A 20,147-nucleotide genomic window follows, 5' to 3' on the forward strand; every position below is an offset into this window, starting at 1 on the left:
AAGAAATGGCTTTCTTCTTGCCACTCTTCCATAAAGGCCAGATTTGTGCAATATACAACAGATTGTTGTCCTATGGACAGAGTAGATCTCTGCAGTTCATCCAGAGTGATCATGGGCCTCTTGGCTGCATCTCTGATCAGTCTTCTCCTTGTATGAGCTGAAAGTTTAGAGGGACGGCCAGGTCTTGGTAGATTTGCAGTGGTCTGATACTCCTTCCATTTCAATATTATCGCTTGCACAGTGCTCCTTGGGATGTTTAAAGCTTGGGAAATGTTTTGTATCCAAATCCAGCTTTAAACTTCTTCACAACAGTATCTCGGACCTGCCTGGTGTGTTCCTTGTTCTTCATGATGCTCTCTGCGCTTTTAACGGACCTCTGAGACAATCACAGTGCAGGTGCATTTATACCGAGACTTGATTACACACAGGTGGATTGTATTTATCATCATTAGTCATTTAGGTCAACATTGGATCATTCAGAGATCCTCACTGAACTTCTGGAGAGAGTTTGCTGCACTGAAAGTAAAGGGGCTGAATATTTTTGCACGCCCAATTTTTCAGTTTTTGATTTGTTAAAAAAGTTTGAAATATCCAATAAATGTCATTTCACTTCATGATTGTGTCCCACTTGTGGTTGATTCTTCACAAAAAAATACAGTTTTATATCTTTATGTTTGAAGCCTGAAATGTGGCAAAAGGTCGCAAAGTTCAAGGGGGCCGAATACTTTCGCAAGGCACTGTAGGACTATTTCTCTCTGTCCCATTTGTATTTCATATACCTTTGACTATTGGATGTTCTTATAGGCACTTTAGTATTGCCAGTGTAACAGTATAGCTTCCGTCCCTCTCCTCACCCCTATCTGGGCTCGAACCAGGAACACATCGACAACAGCCACCCTCGAAGCAGCGTTACCCATACAGAGCAAGGGGAACAACCACTCCAAGTCTCAGAGCGAGTGACGTTTGAAACGCTATTAGCGCGCACCCCGCTAACTAGCTAGCCATCGGTTACACCAGCCTAATCTCGGGAGTTGATAGGCTTGAAGTCATAAACAGCTCAATGCTTGAAGCACAGTGAAGAGCTGCTGGCAAAACGCACGAAAGTGCTGTTTGAATGAATGCTTACGAGCCTGCTGGTGCCTACCACCGCTCACTCAGACTGCTCTATCAAATCATAGACTTAATTATAACATAATATGACACAGAAATACGAGCCTTAGGTCATTAATATGGTCGAATCCGGAAACTATCATCTCGAAAACAAGACGTTTATTCTTTCAGTGAAATACGGAACCGTTCTGTATTTTATCTAACGGGTGGCATCCCTAAGTCTAAATATTCCTGTTACATTGCACAACCTTCAATGTTATGTCATAATTACGTAAAATTCTGGCAAATTAGGCGGCCCAAACTGTTGCATATACACTGACTCTGCGTGCAATGAACGCAAGAGAAGTGACAATTTCACCTGGTTAATATTGCCTGCTAACCTCGATTTCTTTTAGCTAAATATGCAGGTTTAAAAATATATATTTCTGTGTATTGATTTTAAGAAATGCATTTATGTTTATGGTTAGGTACAGTTGTGCAACGATTGTGCTTTTTTCGCAAATGCGCTTTTGTTAAATCATCCCCCGTTTGGCAAAGTTGGATGTCTTTGTTAGGAAGAAATAGTCTTCACAGTTCGCAACGAGTCATGTTAGCAGGCAATATTAACTAAATATGCAGGTTTAAAAATATATACTTGTGTATTGATTTTAAGAAAGGCATTGATGTTTATGGTTAGGTACACGTTGGAGCAACGACAGTCCTTTTTCGTGAATAAGCACCGCATCGATTATATGCAACGCAGGACACACTAGATAAACTAGTAATATCATCAACCATATATAGTTAACTAGTGATTATGATTGATAGATTGTTTTTTTATAAGATAAGTTTAATGCTAGCTAGCATCTTACATTGGCTTCTTACTGCATTCGCGTAACAGGCAGTCTCCTCGTGGAGTGCAATGTAATCAGGTGGTTAGAGCATTGGACTAGTTAACTGTAAGGTTGCAAGATTGAATCCCTGAGCTGACAAGGTAAAAATCTGTCATTCTGCCCCTGAACAAGGCAGTTAACCCACCGTTCCTAGGCCGTCATTGATAATAAGAATGTGTTCTTAACAGACTTGCCTAGTTAAATAAAGGATAAATAAAGGTGTAAAAAAATAAAAAATTAATCGGTGTCCAAAAACACCGATTTCCAATCATTATGAAAACTTGAAATCGGCCCTAATTAATCGGTCATTCCGATTAATCGATCGACCTCTACACAGTATCCTTATAAACACATTGGAAATATAAGGAGACATACAATATTCAATGGTCAGATAGACTTCGTCCTTGCCAATAGGTAAAGTGCAGTTTACACTTGAAATGGTGTGAACTTGAGTCATTAACGGTGATTGGTTGAGAGAATCGTTAATGGGAGCAAATCCCCTTTGGATCTAATGTGTTTGTAGATTTTTATACATCACTTTGGTCCCTCAGGATCCTGACAAGATGAAGAACATGTTAGGTGTGGCTCTGATTGAGTTTGAACTGTCTGGCCTTTAATTCACTCTCTTTTAGCTGGGGCATTGTGCTGATGCTGGAACACTATAGCCCAGACTGCCTCTACCTCTTTGTCTCTTTCTCTCTCGCTCAGCCTCTCCCTAAAGGCCAGGGTGGGTTTGCAGGCACCTCACCGGCCAGGATTAATTAAAGCTAATGAATGCTGAGCGGTGCCAGGGAGTAATCCTGCATTCCACTGACCTGGGACAGGGACAGGGACCTCCACTGTGACCTTGTGTCGAGATGACACACACACTAGCTGGGAGAGGACTAATAGGTGTGCCACACCCAGCGTACATGGCCCTGATCTGAATGCGCTCTGTTAATCCACAACACCTCGTCCAGATCCTGATGTACTCAGCATGTAGTACTCATCATCCTGTCCCCTGTAACTTCCACACAGATTCAAATGCTCTTATCATGCAGGGGAGTCACAGGCTGTGCTATGAATCTAGGTCTCTAGTAGTCTGCTAGTAGGACAGACTCACTTTGCAAGGTGCTTTGTAGAAGAACTAGGACAATAAGTCTGAGGAAGTCAGTCTGAAGATGAGAGGCAGATGGGAGGCACTGAGAGGATAGGCAGAAAGGAGAGGAACAAAGTCACACATTTGACAGGGATATGACACCACAATTTACAGCTGCACAGCAAATTTGAAATAAGAAACGTAACACCCACAGTGTTAAATGTAAGAATCTCTTAGTGTGTACTGTATATGTGACCATCAGAAATAGTGTTAAACTAACACTTTTAAAGTGTTGATGAACTAACACCCTAAGAATGTTTAGTCCCTAAATCCATGGGCAACATCCGACTTAAATAAAAAAATTATTAGAGCTGATGCTGTTACACTTTCTCAGTGTCAGGGAATTAACACCTATGGTGTTACAGTAACTTGCTTTGGGGTGTTGTTTTAACACTGTAGGGCAGGGATGGGAAACTTTGATGGGGTGGAGGCCACAAAAAAAAAATATATGGTTTGCGTACCCACATCCAAAGCCTCCACATTGCAAGCAAAACATTGTAGTGGCCCCCCTCTAGACAGAGAGAAAACATTTTTGCATGACTCAATAGGCACGTTGCAGTCCTGTTTAGAGTTCATTTTGTGCAATTCTACACATTTTGCAATGGTGTGTAGAGAAAATGTTACAATTTTAAAGCAAGTTTGCTGCATCCTACACATCTTGCCATGGGCCAGAGAGAAGATTTAGAAATGTTATAACACATTTCATGCAATTCTACTCATTTTGCCTTGGGGTATATGGCAAATATTACAGTTTTAAAGCAAGTTTCATGATTTCTACACATTTTGCCATGGGGCATTTCTAATCTAAAAAATTGTTAGCTGACATGGACTAATTCACTGACTATTGGTGAGTAACATAACAAGAGGAAAACTGCTGATGCACAACCAAATTTAGAAATGGCATCTTGTGTAGCCTACTATTTTAACTCGCAACAGTAAGTTGAGACCCCAGCCCAAAATAATAATGGGGGGGGGGGTGGATTGATCCAAGGGCCTTCAAAGGCACTCTGGGAAATATTTATTTATTTCCCAGGGTGCCTTTCGAGTGCATTTTAAATGGTACCAGTGCCACCCATGATTGTGTTTGCTAGTGACAAAGACACAACTGTTGCAATGGATGACATCCTGTAGCCTTCAATTAATGAGTGCCTTAAGCTCATATTTTCTCCAAAAAATTACATTATAACAAGGCTTTGCTTTTTGACAATACCATACTTTGACAGCCTAGTTTTACCCTAACAAAGTTGTCTGAAACTACTGGTTTGCAAGTCATATCACTAGCTTGCGAAGTGTTACATAATTCCAATCGGAATTCAATTGTAACTTTTAAATACCCGCAATTTGCAATTAGAATGACTGTCAAGGTAGGGAAGATTGAAAAATTAGACTTCCGGGCCTCCCGAGTGCACTGCATCGCAGCGCTTGAGGCATCACTACAGACCCGGCTTCGACCGGGAGTCCCATAGGACAGCGCACAATTGTACGGGTTAGGGCAGGTTTTGGCCGCTCTAACGACTCCTTGTGGTGGGCCGGGCCTGACTGTGGTCGTCAGTTGAACGGTGTTTCCTCCCACATATTGGTGCAGCTGGCTTCCAGGTTAAGCGGGCAGGTGTTAAGAAGCGTGGTTTGGTGAGTCATGTTTCGGAGGACCTTTGCCTCTCCCAAGCCCGTTGGGGAGTTGTAGTGATGAGACAAGGTTATCACGAAAAAGGGAGTAAAAAAAATATGTACAGTACCGGTTTGAAAGTTTTAGAACACCTATTCATTCCAGGGTTTTTCTTTATTTTTACTATTTTCTACATTGAAGAATAATAGTGAAGACATCAAAACTATGAAATAACACATATGGAATCATGTAGTAACCAAAAAAGTGTTAAACAAATCTAAATATATTTTATGTTTTAGATTCTTCGAAGACAGCTTTGCACACTCTTGGCATTCTCTCAACCAGCTTCATGAGGTAGTCACCTGGAATGCATTTTAATTAACAGGTGTGCCTTGTTAAAGGTTAATTTGTTGAATTTCTTTCCTTCTTAATGCATTTGAGCCAATCAGTTGTGTTGTGACAAGGTAGGGGGGTATACAGAAAATTGCCCTATTTGGTAAAAGACCAAGTCCATATTAGGTCAAAGGTTTTAGAACACCTTCTCTTTCAAAGGTTTTTCTTTAGTTTTACTATTTTCTACATTGTAGAATAATAGTGAAGACATCAAAACTATGAAATAACACATATGGGATCATGTAGTAACCAAAAAAGTGTTAAACAAATCAAATATATTTTGCATATGCCTTGACAACAAAATTTATTTACTTCTTAATGTGATAGGGCTTTTGATTCAAATAACGCTCCATTGTGCACTTGGCGTCAATTTCAATCCCACCGGTATTTTTTTGTAATTGTAAAAAAATTATTTAAAAAACTTCATTTAACTAGGCAAGCCACCCTATGGGACTCCCAATCATGGCCGGTTGTAATACAGCCTGGAATCAAACCAGGGTGTCTGTAGTGACGCCTCTAGCACTGAGATGCAGTGCCTTAGACCGCTGCGCCACTAACCCCACTAGCATCAACACTCAATGATGGTAGATAGCCTAGCGGTTAAGTAACCAAAAGGCTGCTGGTTGAAATCTCTGAACCGACTAGGTGAAAAATTGGTCGATGTGCTCTTGAGCAAGGCACTTAAACCTAATTGCTCTTGAAGGTCACTCTGGATAAGAGCGTCTGCCAAATGACTAAAATGTAAACAACACTTTTTACCTCAACACCAAAAGTTTAACACCCGCAAATTTGCTCAGATAGGGAACGCTGGTAATACACACACCATCTTTGGATCAATGTGCACCCTCATCTCATGTGTGTTCTGTCAATCACAAGCCACATAAAAGATGAGAAGAGTCCATTTTTAAGCTAAGACTACCGTACAAAGGCGGGAGGCAGGGGCGCTCCAGTACAGTAGGTGGCTAGCTAGGATACCGGTAAACAGTGACCTTCGCCCGCCTTTCGGGCACTGCTTTCCTGCAGTTCTGATAATGAGGCCAGGTGCCTAGCAAGCGGGAGCGAAGGACACTGTCTGCTAGCTAACACTGTGGTACACATCAGGTGGGAGGCGGGGGTGATACCGGTGTCTAGCTTGCTAGGTCACCAGTAGACAGTGGCATTTGCCATCGAAAAACTCAGATAATACCAATATTGTAATCGCATATCAGGGGAAATCCAGAACATCAAAAGTGTCACACAAGCATGAGTATGACGTGCTAAAGGGGGGGCATTCATGCATGAACAAATGGGGTGCTCGAGGGAGGAGGGGGGGTCAGACCAGGCAATCTAAATCATATTTATCTTTGACCTTTTTTTCTCTTAAAGAGCTGGTAGTCCTGATATGACAGTAACCTTTTCATAATGTTCAGGAGGAATCAGTCAGAGACCTAAATGGGTCATGAATTAATCATATTCTTCAGGTGTCAGCGTCACAAAATGACTGTTATTATTTGCCACAGCCATACTCAAGAAGTTTAAAGCGTTGTTGAAAAGTAATTTTGTCCCACAGTTGGATTCAGACAAAAAAGCGTTGAAATGATTAGGCAATTAATGTTCTACATGTCAATGCACTGACGTTTGCATGTTGTCTTGGTTGTGTTTCAACAGGTCCTGGCCATCATCTCCATCCTCTTTATCGTGCTGTCAACCATTGCCTTGTCTCTGAACACCCTCCCGGAGCTGCAGGACATAGACGAGTTTGGCCAGGTAACAGACAACCCTCAGCTAGCTCATGTGGAAGCGGTGTGCATCGCCTGGTTCACCATGGAGTACCTGCTCCGCTTCATCTCCTCGCCCAGCAAGTGGAAGTTCTTCAAGGGTCCACTAAACATAATAGACCTGCTGGCCATCCTACCCTACTACGTCACCATCTTCCTGACTGAATCCAATAAGAGCGTTTTACAGTTCCAGAACGTCCGGAGGGTGGTGCAGATCTTCAGGATCATGCGTATCCTCCGTATTCTGAAGCTGGCCAGGCATTCCACAGGGCTTCAGTCTCTGGGCTTCACCCTGAGGAGGAGCTACAATGAGCTGGGCCTGCTCATCCTATTCCTAGCCATGGGCATTATGATCTTCTCCAGCCTTGTCTTCTTCGCCGAGAAGGACGAGGAGGACACCAAGTTCAAAAGCATCCCGGCCTCCTTCTGGTGGGCTACCATTACTATGACTACGGTGGGGTATGGGGACATCTACCCAAAGACTTTACTGGGTAAGATAATTGGGGGTCTATGCTGCATAGCTGGAGTGTTGGTGATAGCCTTGCCCATCCCCATTATCGTCAACAACTTCTCAGAGTTCTACAAGGAGCAGAAGAGGCAGGAGAAGGCCATCAAACGGCGGGAGGCCCTGGAGAGGGCCAAGAGGAACGGCAGCATCATCTCTATGAACATGAAGGAGGCGTTTGCACGCAGTGTCGAGCTCATAGACGTAGTGGTAGAAAATAATGGAGAGAACATGGGGAAGGTGCAGGACAACCACCTGTCTCTTAGCCACAGGAAAGAGACTCCCAAGAGGACCACCTCAGAGATGGGCTTCACTCAGTCATTAGAGCCCAGCTTACCAGACAAAGCCCATCCCGCCAGCCCTCAGCAACTCAACGCTCAGAAACTGGAGGAGATGTACAACAAGATGGCTAAGACCCAGTCTCAGCCTAACCTGAACAGTAAGGACAAGGGGCATTTGTCTAAAGCGCCCAAGAAGAGAGACGAGATAGAGATGGGTATCATCCCCACAGAGCCTGCCCCAACCACAGACATGAGGAGCATGTCCAGTATTGACAGCTTCATGAGTTGTGCTGCTGACTTCAATGAAAGTGCTCGCTTCTCCCACAGCCCCAGCACCATTGTTCCAGGGAGGGTTAGCACCAACCCCGTGCTCGAGACCACCCTGGAGCACGAGGCCATGGTGTCCCCCCACAGCGCCACCAAGGTCCCTGGAGGACGAGGCTCCAAGCACGGCCTGTTCTCTGACAGCCCCCGGGGCCTACGCTTCAGCAACCCGCTAAAGAACCGCTCCCTCAAGGTCAACTTCAAAGGCGGGGACGCAGACCCTTCCTCCTCCTCCTTACCACAGGGGCCAGGGGGCGGGGCCCAATCAGATAGCTCTGCCCTCTCTGCCCACTCCCTCATGAGTCCTGAGGTGTCTGTCTACACCACTGCCAGCAGCAAGACTCCACCCCCTGAGACCCTGATCCCGACAGTCTTCACATTCCATGACGCGTCCATCAGTAAGTTCATTGATGCTGACACGGACGAGGAGGAACACCTCCATGATAGCTCGGGTACAAACGCCTCCCAGAGGCTTCTGGGAAAAGCCAGCCCCAAGCTCAGCTCCTACAGCAGCCACCACCGCGTGGCCAACCACCTGGAAGGCTCCCAGAAAATGCTGGGTAACAGTGTGTTCCCCTTGGAGGCCCAGTCAGGTGGGGGACAGGGGAATCATGTGCTCTCCCGGGGAGAGAGGAGTCGTTCAAACATCCATAATGAGAGCAAGTGAGGTAGGGGAGGGAATAGATAGTACAGACAGGACCCAAACAGGAGGACATTGTGCATAACTCTGCAGATCTGGTCACACACTGTAGATTTAGGCATTACTGAATCAGCATTGTGCTAAAAGAAATGTTGTTAATTTCCTTGTGTTTTCTTCCTCAAAACTGGCCTTAGTTATATGTGACTATGTGTATGCATAGCGTGCACATGTGTTTGTATGTCTGTAGGTGTATGTGTATGCAGGATGATAGGCAGATAAACATACACACACAGTTATGCAGTATTTTATGTATATTGTTTTCCTTTTTTTTAAAATAGTATATTTTCTTTGGTCTGTTATTTTATGACTCTATCTGAGAGGTGAACTTTCATCCTTGATAATCAACAGTTTGGTTCAGCCATTAGAAAGGTAACGGCCACTTTGATTTCCTGTCTGTTTCCTCATTCCCATCACGCCTCTGCCTCCCACCTCCCGCCTCCCGGGTAGCACTAACCGCATTAACCGAATGTTTTCAATTCTGTACAGGGTATTCTTTGTTGTTTTGTTTGTTTACTTATTTTTTTGTTTTTTATTGTGTGTGTTTTATCCAGACAGGTTAGGGTTAGGTTTAACCCACTCTCCTTTATATTTTAATACTCTCTCAGATGTGTGGTTGTGGTTGATTGTCATACTTCATATCCAATCACCATTGATACTGGGGAGGGGATAATAGCCTCCATTTAGGCTGGATTGAAAGTACTGAAAACACTCAGATTTTCCATTTTAAAGTTCCACATTTGTACAATTGATAATACTGTAATAGCATATAACTCAACAAGAACATGAAAAAAGAACACACTCATTGGGCAAAAAGTTATATTTTTAAAATATATTTTTAGAATGGTATATTAGAAGAATGAATTATGCCAAACTCATAGATTTGCATTTCAATACATTGTTTTATTTTAGAGAGAATATTACAAGATAATGAATTTGTATTTTTTGCTAGTAGTTAGGGTAAATGTTTGTCCTTCTATCCTTCGTACAATGTGAATAACTTTGTATAACACTCTGTTAAATCCAGGGCATCTTTAATCATATCATGGCCCCACAAAATTGTATTAATTAATTATAACAACAATAGTTTCAAAACAGCAGAATGTCCGAAATATTTCATGAAGCCAGGACAAACTCAAATACAGAGGAGATGAAGGGAGAAGGGAGGAGTGGAAATACGGAAGGGGGAGATGGTAAGATGGCACACAGGAAGTGAGGACAGGAAGAAAGAATAGGGAAGAGCATTTTATTTTACAGAGGGAATCATGATCTCATTGGATGACTTCCACACTATGGATGGTAGAGCTGGGGACCAGCTGCCAGAATTCACAACAAGCATCATATGGCTACATACACAGACACTGACAAACACAGAGCCACTCACATGCTCATACACATGCAGTCAACACATGCTCATACACATGTAGTCAACACATGCTCATACACATGCAGTCAACACATGCTCATACACATGCAGTCAACACATGCTCATACACATGCAGTCAACACATGCTCATACACATGCAGTCAACACATGCTCATACACATGCAGTCAACACATGCTCATACACATGCAGTCAACACATGCTCATACACATGCAGTCAACACATGCTCACAGGCATGTTTTATGTGGGTTCAATCTAAACTTAACCTATCCCAGTACATCTCATAGGTAGTATCTGATACAGACCACATTTCCAGCTCAATATATTCACTACCCTCGTACACTTTACAATGTTAAAGATACAATTTTAATTTAGCCTTTAAAACACCCGGCTAAACACTCAATATAGAGTGAGAAAAAAGTGTATTGTTGACTTACATTGTCCTATTTTTCTATTGTCAGACTTCATTCAAAGAGATAGGTATTTCTGTGCCTCTGCCAGTAACAAACTTGCTTCCCTCCCCCATCTCCACTCTGAAAAGTCTGTCACTATAGCCTCAGTTTAATAGAGCTCAAATGACAATTCAATAAAGTGTAAAGCAAATAAACACAGAGAACTGGGTCACCATGCTGTCAGGGTGTGGTATTAAAACACACAAACACCCAGACACGCAAAACACACAACACACACACACACTGGTAGCACACAGGGACACACACAGCAATAGTGTGCTGCCCCATAGACTTAAATAAATAAATACACACATAATTTTGAATAACCAAAGCCAAACACAATCACACATGAGGGCATGGCCTACTAAAGAAATATACTATCAAAAATTTAAAGAGATCCCTAGGGGGAGGGGGGGGGGTGGTAGGCTGGTGTGACCAACCATTTAGTTAGTTACAGTCAGATGATGAGAGAACAGTTGGGCAGAGAGCTGTCTGTTCCTCCTGATGTCTGTAGCTATTCCTGTGGACCTCAGGCCCTAGTCCAGCCCCACTTTATATCCATAGCCAGTCCACTATTAGATGATTTTATCCCTAACAATGGAATATTGGGCCATTTAGTCTGTATTGGAATTAATTGAATAAGCATTACAGAGCATTGTAAGACACTTGACCTCTGAACACACACCCGGTAGAAAGACCATTACCCCCTGACTTACCAGAGCAGCATTACTTCCTTTAAGACACATATTAAATATAGATCACTTTATCATCTATGTTTATGCTTTCCTTTTCAAAGGGAAGATGGCTATTAAATCAATAGGACTACTGTACCGAGTCAAGGAATAATGCCTGTCTGTTTGGTGACTCAAACACTGAGGGATATTTTGAGTGTGTTCCATTCTCCTGTTTAACACAAAACACAAGAGTGTTTGTGATCATTTTTGTGTATTTCCTACTGAAAGGGTTGCACTCCTGAGCATGTTTGTGTATAATGACAATGTGCAAATGATGGTTGTTTTGAGGCAGGTTTTTGGATTTGAATCCATTTCTCTGGTTCCATAAATACCAGTCTGGGCAGGGCAGTGGAAAGATCAGGCCACCAACAAAGTGGCTTAGGTACACCTGTGCCTTTGGCAGTTCAAGTCACAGAGTTCTTTGAAAGTAAACATTTTAAAGAGTAAAGTGTCAGGGAAAGGTGAATTGGCATTTACAAGAAAACAACAGGCCAGATAAAGTTGTGAGAGGGTTCCGTTGTGGGAACAGCACATCCATGGATAAGTTGCATTTTAGAGACAAGAGGGTAGGCCTACATTGTTCTCTTATTGCAAGGTGTATTATTATTCTCATGAAATGATATTATTATATACCTGCTTCATCCGTCTCAGAATACTTTGTCAACTGTCCCGTTCTCTATAGCTGAAAGTCCTCGGTGGCATCTAACCTTGAAGTCGGGTTCAGTTCTCAAGCCCCCACAATTCACGTTCAAAACATTTGGTAATTGCTACAGTGAGTGGGCCCCTAAGTAACTACTGATTACGTGCATAACATCAAGGCCCAACACCCCCTGTATTAAATCCAATACAAACTGAATTCAGACAAATTATTCATTCAAAAATGTATTTGGATCTTTCCTGTATTAGTAGTCTTCTAGGTCTAGGATATTGATGTATAACAATCAATACATTGTAACAAAGTTGGAGATGGGGAAATGGGAGGATATATGCATAGATCATACGAAAGTCAGGGTCTCCTTCCACATAAAATACTACAGCAGAGCTCATTCACACATGGTAAAGTCAAATTTAACAATCAATCAAATGTATTTGTAAGCCCTTCATTTATTTTTTTAAAAAAATGTCACAAAGTGCTATACAGAAATCCAGCCTAAAACCCCAAACAGCAAGCAATACAGATGTAGAAGCACGGTGGCTAAGGAAAAACTCCAGAGAAAGGCAGGAACCTAGGAAGAAACCAAGAGAGGAACCAGGCTCTGAGGGGTGGCCAGTCCTCTTCTGTGCCGGATGGAGACTATAAGAGTACATGGCCATTTAAGGCCAGATTGTTCTCCAAGATGTTCAAACATTCATAGATGACCAGCAGGATCAAATGATACAGATTTCAAACCATGCATAATGGTGATCATGATTCCTGTTTCTCTTTTACACTCTGGTGTTGGATGAACTTCTATGATTTTAATGTGGCTTTTATTTGTTTTTGTTTCCCATTTTCTTTTGTTATAAATAAATGCGCTCTATTGGACCCTGAGCTATCTCTTTGAAACGGGCCTCCTACTTGGCCAAACCAAACACACGGACTCCAGACAGACTCATTAATACCATTCTTACTACATGGTTGTAAATATGATGTCCCCAAAAGCACAATTGATTATTTATTTGATTCATCATTTTATTTCATCATCACCAACTACCAAACAAACAGATGCAGCCAACTGCTAATGCTCCACAAACTGAACAGAATTATCCCCCCTTTTCCAGAGAAGTTATCCTCCCCTCCGCTCTCTCACGCAGCCCTCTGTGCTGTCCTTTTTAAGTTTCATGCTTCGTTTGTATCAGTTTACTTTCTAGGCTCTTGTCTATGTTGTGTTCTGTTGTTTGACGCATGTAGCGCTACCAAGTTATGACACAGAAACTTTACATTTCTTGTACATAGCAAAAGCAAAATGTCTATGATCTTTTTGAATCAATGTTCTCCCTTTACTGACTGAAAACGAAATACAAGTCCAGAATGAAATATCAGTCTCTGTCTGTTCTTGTTGGTATGTATTTAAAAATACATCAACGCATTTCAAACAGTGTCCAGTTCCACTAAAAACTGTGAGGATCAATGATATTTGCGTTAGATGTCAAATGTATACAGTATCTGCTATCTAATAGCGCCCTCCAGTGTCCGAGATCTACATTGTCAAAGCATACACTCAACGAGTGAAATATTTCTGTCTCTCCGTTGGTCTCTCTCTCCGTATCGCTCTCGGGCGTCGGTCTAATCAATAATGCAAAGAGGGAATTCCAGACCTCATTATTTTTTCATTAACATTTTATGAAGCAAAGCCCTGCTCTGGAATCACTGCATTTCAGCCATGCCACTAACTACGTTTCCATATATAGTTTTTATGTGAGTAAATTCATACCATATTAAAAAAAAAACACGACCGCTGTGATGGAAACAGGAAGTTGTGGTACAATTTCACAAATGCCGACAGATAATTTGTTCGTTCGACATGGTATGATCTTTTTGTGTGGGTAAACTTAATTACACCTTTATGCGCAAATATTGATATAATAACCATCATATCTAAGTAAACTTGAAGTCACACGGTGACATGGTGTGTGGTCCTCCCACTACAAATTGGGAAAACATACAGTTTATTAGGCTACAGATTAAATAAATTATGATGAATTTCACAGGGTGGCGAAAGTGCACGGTATGAATTTGATGATCCTTTCCAATAAATGTCGAGGGTCTTATTATGGTGACATGATGATCGATGCTTGACTGCCGTTTGACAAATACAAATATTGTCACTCTTATATCCAAGGGTGAAAGTAGAATTAATTTGACCTCCTTTGTGTGCACGCGCGTGGTACAAAAAAAAATGCAGCTGAGCGGCCCTGTACGTTCTGCCGCGGTAGGCGAGACAAAACATTGCCACCCCCATTCTATCCCTGGTAAACTATAATAGTGTACAGCAGCCGCAAGCAATAGATTTGGCCTTCGGCCATTTTTTTCTAGGGCTAATAGTAGGCGGAACAGAACATAATAGCAGCCCACTTCATATGCATATGCTCCAAATTAAACATCATTTTAACACATCTGGTTAGTAGGCTATACAATGTCAATAACATATCCTACTATTTTCAATCTGATTACAGTGATAAAATCCCCAATGTCTCTATTAAATACGTTTTTTTTGTGCGTTGGTTGGGAAAAACAGCTTGCTATAAAGAGAAAATGTCGCTCTGAAAAAGTCTCAGAAGAAAGCAGAATAATGAAAATAGAAGATTCGGGGAGGAATGGACAGAGAAATCGGCATTCTTACCATATTTCTCCAATGCCAAACCATAATGTCTCGTTTGCTATGAAGCGGTTGCCGTTTTCAAATCGTTAAATATTAGACATCCTTACAAATCTAAACATGGTACTTTCAAAAGTTACTTTTCCACCCAGAGGCTCTAACGACGCAGACAAATTTAAGCTTCAACTGCTGTCTACTGGTCTGTTGCTGAACCCAACAACAGAAGGGCTTCCCTAAAAGCTGCCTGGGTTTAAGCATCTTCTCTTTTCAGAAAGTGAAAAGCTCAATTAATAGGGACAGAATAGCAAAGTACATTTTTTGTCTTCTCGAACATCGAAGGCTGCAGCTCAGCTTCAGAATGTCAGAGACAAATCAATAAATCTCCATATTCACCAGTCACGTCTTTTGTGGGCATTAAAGCTTGTTTCCAGCATGAGGCGTCACGGAATTAAGCATTGTAGAACGCTTTATATTACCTGGATCCTTTTTTACATTTTATTTTTTACATATATATCTTTTTTAATTTAAAGATAACAATAGATATTATTTTTTTCCCTTTTCTTTAAGAAAGGTTATGGCATACCCTCACTCAGTTTGAGCCCTGGTTTTAACCAAACACACCAAGCCCCTCTCAGACTTTACGGAGTGCATGGTGACAGTATTGGAGGATGTGTCTATACTGACAAATCTGTGGATAGCATAATTGCATCTGTAATAGGCTCAAACAAAGCCTTCTTGTGGTTAGTGAAGTCGAATTAAAATTAAGACAATTGTTTAAATGTATTACTTTCAGCACCTTTTGCTGTCCATCGCTGTTTGATTATGTCGCATCCGCTCCAAAACTGATGTCTGCCCGTTTACCTTTTTAGTTGACTTTCTCCTGCACTCTCTCCGTATTATTAATAAGTTAATGATTTAAAAAGTCTGTCTCATGACATTGTAATACATTTGGTATCCAGTGTATGGGCTGCAGAAAAACCTCATAGGGTACTACTAGTCTTTCTACCCTAGGCTACATCATTTATGTTAAATTAATTTAAACTCAAATGAAATTGTATTTGTCACATGCGCAGAATGCAACAGGCATTCTTACCTTAACGTGAAATGCTTACTTACAAGATCTTAATCAACAATACAGTTCAATACAATAGAGTTAAGAAAATATTTACTAAAAAAACTAAAGTGAAAAATAAATGTGAAAAAGTAACACAAGAAAATGACATAACAATAACGTGGCTATATACAGACTGTTACTGGTACCCAGTCAATATGTGGGGGTACAGGTTAGTCGAGGTCATTTGTAAAGTGACTATACATAGATAATAAACAGCAAGTAGCGGCAGTGTAAAAACAATGTAAATAGTCTGGGTGGCCATTTGATTAATTGTTCAGCAGTCTTATAACAGGCGGTGATGCAACTGGTTAGGAGGTTAGGATGCTCTCGATGGTGTAGCTGTAGAACATTTTGAGCTGTAGAACTCTGGAGCTCTGACAGAGTGACCATCGGGTTCACCTGACCAAGACCCTTCTCCCCCGATTGCTCAGTTTGGCACTGTCAACTGTGGAACCTTATATAGACAGGTGTGTGCCTTTCCAAATCATGTCCGATCAATTGAATTTACCACAAGTGGACCAATCAAGTTGTAGAAACAGCTCAAGGATTATCAATGGAAACAGGATGCACCTGAGCTCAATTTCGAGTCACATAGCCAAGGGTCTGAATACTTATGTAAATAAGGTATTTCAGTTTTTTATTTTTTATAAATTTGCAAAAATGTCTAAAAACTTGTTTTCGCTTTGTCATTATGGGGTATTGCGTGTAGATTTATGAGGAACATTTTTATTTAATCCATTTTAGAATAAGGCTGTAACTTAACAAAATGTGGAAAAAGGAAAGGGGTCTGAATACTTTCCGAATTCACTGTATACCATTTAGTCATTATATAGGCCATTTGGGCATGGTTCACAGATTTTTGGGTTTGGAACCTGACTTCCTATGATCATATGCAGCAAATGGACATAACACCCCGATTTGGTACTTTAATACTTACATGTACCGTTTGAATGTTATATATGCCATTTGGACATGGTTCTCTGACTTTTGGTTTTGGAACCTGACTTCCTATGATCATACGATCCAAATGGACATTTTTCCCATTTGGAGAATTTAATGTGACAAGAGGAAATTTTGCCCATTTGAAGTATTATATGCCTGACATGGACATAACATTGTCCTTATGGACAAAATCACATAAAATAAGACAAAACTATATCCATACTGCTCTTTAGTAATGGATCATTGACAAAGAACAAAGAAAATGTGAAAACGGTGCAAAACTTACTTTCAAATATGCTTTTGAAATTTGTAATTTTACCCTTGAGATGTTACTTGCTGTCCATTTGCGTTATTGTTTCTGACGGTAGATCGCACGCGCCATCTATAGGATTTTTGGTTTATTGCACGGTCCATTAGGCATATGCCATTTGCAATACGTTTTGGACGATCTGCCGTCCAAATCGTTGGTATTTGCTTTTGTGTATATGGTTTGTCCAATGGCAATAAGTTGCCATTCAGTTTTGCCCATAAAGCATATGGTTTCCCATACCATAGCACGGAAAAGCAACAAATAAAGCTTGACTTGCACTGGGTCAGTTGTTCGCTCTGGAGTTTGCCAAAGAGGGTTTTGAGCTTGAGCTCTGGGACTGCAACACCGCAGCCAACGAGCAGAATGCCAAGCTTGCCCGGGAACTGGGGGCCCAGGCGCACACCTACAGGGTCAAGCTTTCCCGCTGGTTGAATATTAGAGACCACTGAGCAGGTGCGGCACGAGGTCGGCGATGTCACCATGTTGCTGAACAACACCAGGGCGGTAGGATGAAAGCTGCTGGAGTGTCCTGATGAGCTGCTGGAGAGGAAGCTCCTCGTCAACTGACATGCGCTCTTTTAGGTGAAACTACAGAAATTACCTGCACCACATTAATTTCACATTAAATGCTCAGATAAAATGCCTGTGTTAGAAATAAAATCAGAGAGCATCAAAAAGCATCTCTTTGAATGACATAACTCGACCATTATACTTTTGCACTGTGTGCAATTGTGCAGACAATGTTTGCGCACTGAAATGTGAAAAGTGGAGTATGTAACGTCAGTTGATGACATGCATGCCTCTTGAATTCCTTGAAATGTTCTTTCATAACATCAGTGACTTTTCTTTTTGACTTCTTCAGTCACAGACCATTATACTTGTGCACTGTGTGCAATTGTGCTTTGTTTGCTCTCTGAAATGTGAAAAGTGGAGTATGTAACGTCAGTTGATGACATGCATGCCTCTTGAATTCAAGGCATGCATGTCACCTCAGACTTATTCACTTACCCCACTTACCCCTGCAATCCAAAATGGCACACCACCAATTATGATGGAATGTGAATCTTCTTAGTCCCGTGCTCAAAAAATGGATAAACTCCAGAAAAACAAATGCCTATTCATCCTATTACATGTTCCTTTCTTTCATGTGTGACACCTCACCTCAGAATTACATGTATTAAACAGTGGCCCAGGGTTACTGCAAGGGTTTGGGGATAACTGGTTTTACCCCTCCATTCAACAGACGACAAAGGATTTTTCTGCCTCAGATGAAAGATAAGAACCATGGCCACAGTTGTCCAACTGAATGTATTCAGTCTTCCACATTTACCCCAACACCTCTAAATCAGAGAGGTGGGGGCTGGCCCAATGCTCTAACCACTAGCCTACCTGCTGCCCCAATTCGAAGTGCCCTGGGGAAGTGCCCTTCAGCACTGCCTGTGTAGAGGTGAGACTGGAGCACTGGACATTACTTGGTTTCCTCTTCATGCTTAAATGTACTTTAAATGTCTGTTGGGTTATTGTAAACCATATCAGATAAGATGAATGATCACACAATTTGTCATGCATCTATTGAAAGAAACTCCCTTCTGTTCGGTTGGTGCCTAGCCAAACTCGGCTAGACAAACGGAACGAGTGTGCTCGCTCGCATACATTCAACCTTCGCTTGAAAAGACCTTTGCTTGACAAATGAGAAAAAAAGTGCCAATAGTACTGTTTGTCCATATTGAAATACAGTAGCCAGTATACACTTCTTCAAAATATAATTAATCTAAGATAACTCAAGAACTTTATTAATTTTGGCCTTTTTTTCAGAGGATATCTTAGTTGCACAATTTTACATCTAACTAGGATGTTTGGTGCAGTATTTCTGAAGTGAAAAATGTGCATGAAAATGAGTTGTCTATCATTAAATGACAACAAACACTTCATCAAAGAATCCCTACTGTTGACCAATCACCGACGAAGGGGCGTAGACTTCAGCTTCCAAACTTTGGCTTGCCTTGAGAAATGTTTTCGTGTGCATGAACAGCCAAAATAAACCTTTACGAAGTCCAATATGTCACAAATATAATATATTCACAAACAGTTCTGAATGAGAATGCCTTCGAGATTTGGTTGGGCCCCCCTGGCTAGACTAACTTGTTAGATCATAATTTTTTAGATTGATAAGGCTTATTGAGTGACTGTCAGTGACTGACAAAACAAAACAAAAACTGCTGATCCACAACCAAACTTGAAACTTGCGGCTTGTATATTCTACTATTCTAACTCTCAACAGTCCCTCCCAATTTGTAGAAAATAATTTGGGGTCAGGGGCCCTCTAGCAGCCATGGTCCCTAATGTCGCTTATGCCTGGAGCCGACCCTACTCGGCTGCTCCACACCATAGAGGAACAAGCTAGAGTTATTTTGCAAACCCTATTAGTAATGTTTATAGTGCTACATATGTTGGCCTCTCCTTTTCACCCCTCAGGGCTACCGTGCAAGTCAATTTGGGGAGGTGGGGTTTCATTAAACCAAGGTTTTCTGGCAGAAGAGGGCCTGGACTACATCAAAACCACACAGGTCTGTCCTTACATTGTCGACACTGGCATGTTCACTGGCTGCGAGATGAGGTAAGACACCCTTGTTGGCCATCTAGTTCCACAATGATGCCATGACCTGTGCCATTGAACCTACTGCATCTCTTTTTGCTCTCTGGCACACTCAACAGGAAGGAGCTGCAGGGTTTAATTCCCACCTGGACACATTGCAGACAGCCATGGCTGCCATCCTTGGGGACAAGCACATGATCGTCATACTATGCTTTATGTACATGCAGTACCCTGAATTTAAAAAAATAAACTCGATGTTTCCTTGACCAAAAAGTAGTTAGACAAAAGATGTTGAACTATAGACTGCTTCCTTGGGAGGCCAACGTTGCAAAGTACCGCTTCATGTGAGGTGACAAGTGCATGCTGCCCTTCATCAAGGCAATGGAGCAGAAGGCTGCCACTACCAACAGCCATGCTAAATCCTCATAGGACCAATCCTTCCTGCCCAAATGGGTTGTGTCACCAAATACCAACACCATCTGCACACCAAAGGGTCAGTTGAGACAATCTTACAACACCCTGACAAGATATCTGAAAGGTGAGAAAGTGCATTATAGCAGCTGTTATCACTTTTTGATAAACTTGTAAAATCTTCATAACAGGTTGTCAGGGTAACAATCTGCTGCATCAA

The 20,147-nt window shown here is 41.6% G+C and overlaps 1 protein-coding gene across 1 annotated transcript in view; it reads left to right on the forward strand.

Moving 5' to 3' along the window:
• Nucleotides 1–12,399, forward strand: part of LOC112217001 (potassium voltage-gated channel subfamily B member 1-like) — an 83,244-nt gene extending 70,845 nt beyond the window's left edge. Inside the window, exon 2 of the mRNA XM_024377213.2 lies at nt 6,767–12,399. Coding sequence (XP_024232981.1) covers nt 6,767–8,653 — 1,887 coding nt within the window. The 3' untranslated portion in view covers nt 8,654–12,399. The remainder of the gene's footprint in view (nt 1–6,766) is intronic.
• The last annotated feature ends 7,748 nt before the right edge of the window (nt 12,400–20,147 follow it).

The sequence above is a fragment of the Oncorhynchus tshawytscha genome, linkage group LG02, assembly GCF_018296145.1.
Source record: "Oncorhynchus tshawytscha isolate Ot180627B linkage group LG02, Otsh_v2.0, whole genome shotgun sequence".
Taxonomy (NCBI): Eukaryota; Metazoa; Chordata; class Actinopteri; order Salmoniformes; family Salmonidae; genus Oncorhynchus; species Oncorhynchus tshawytscha.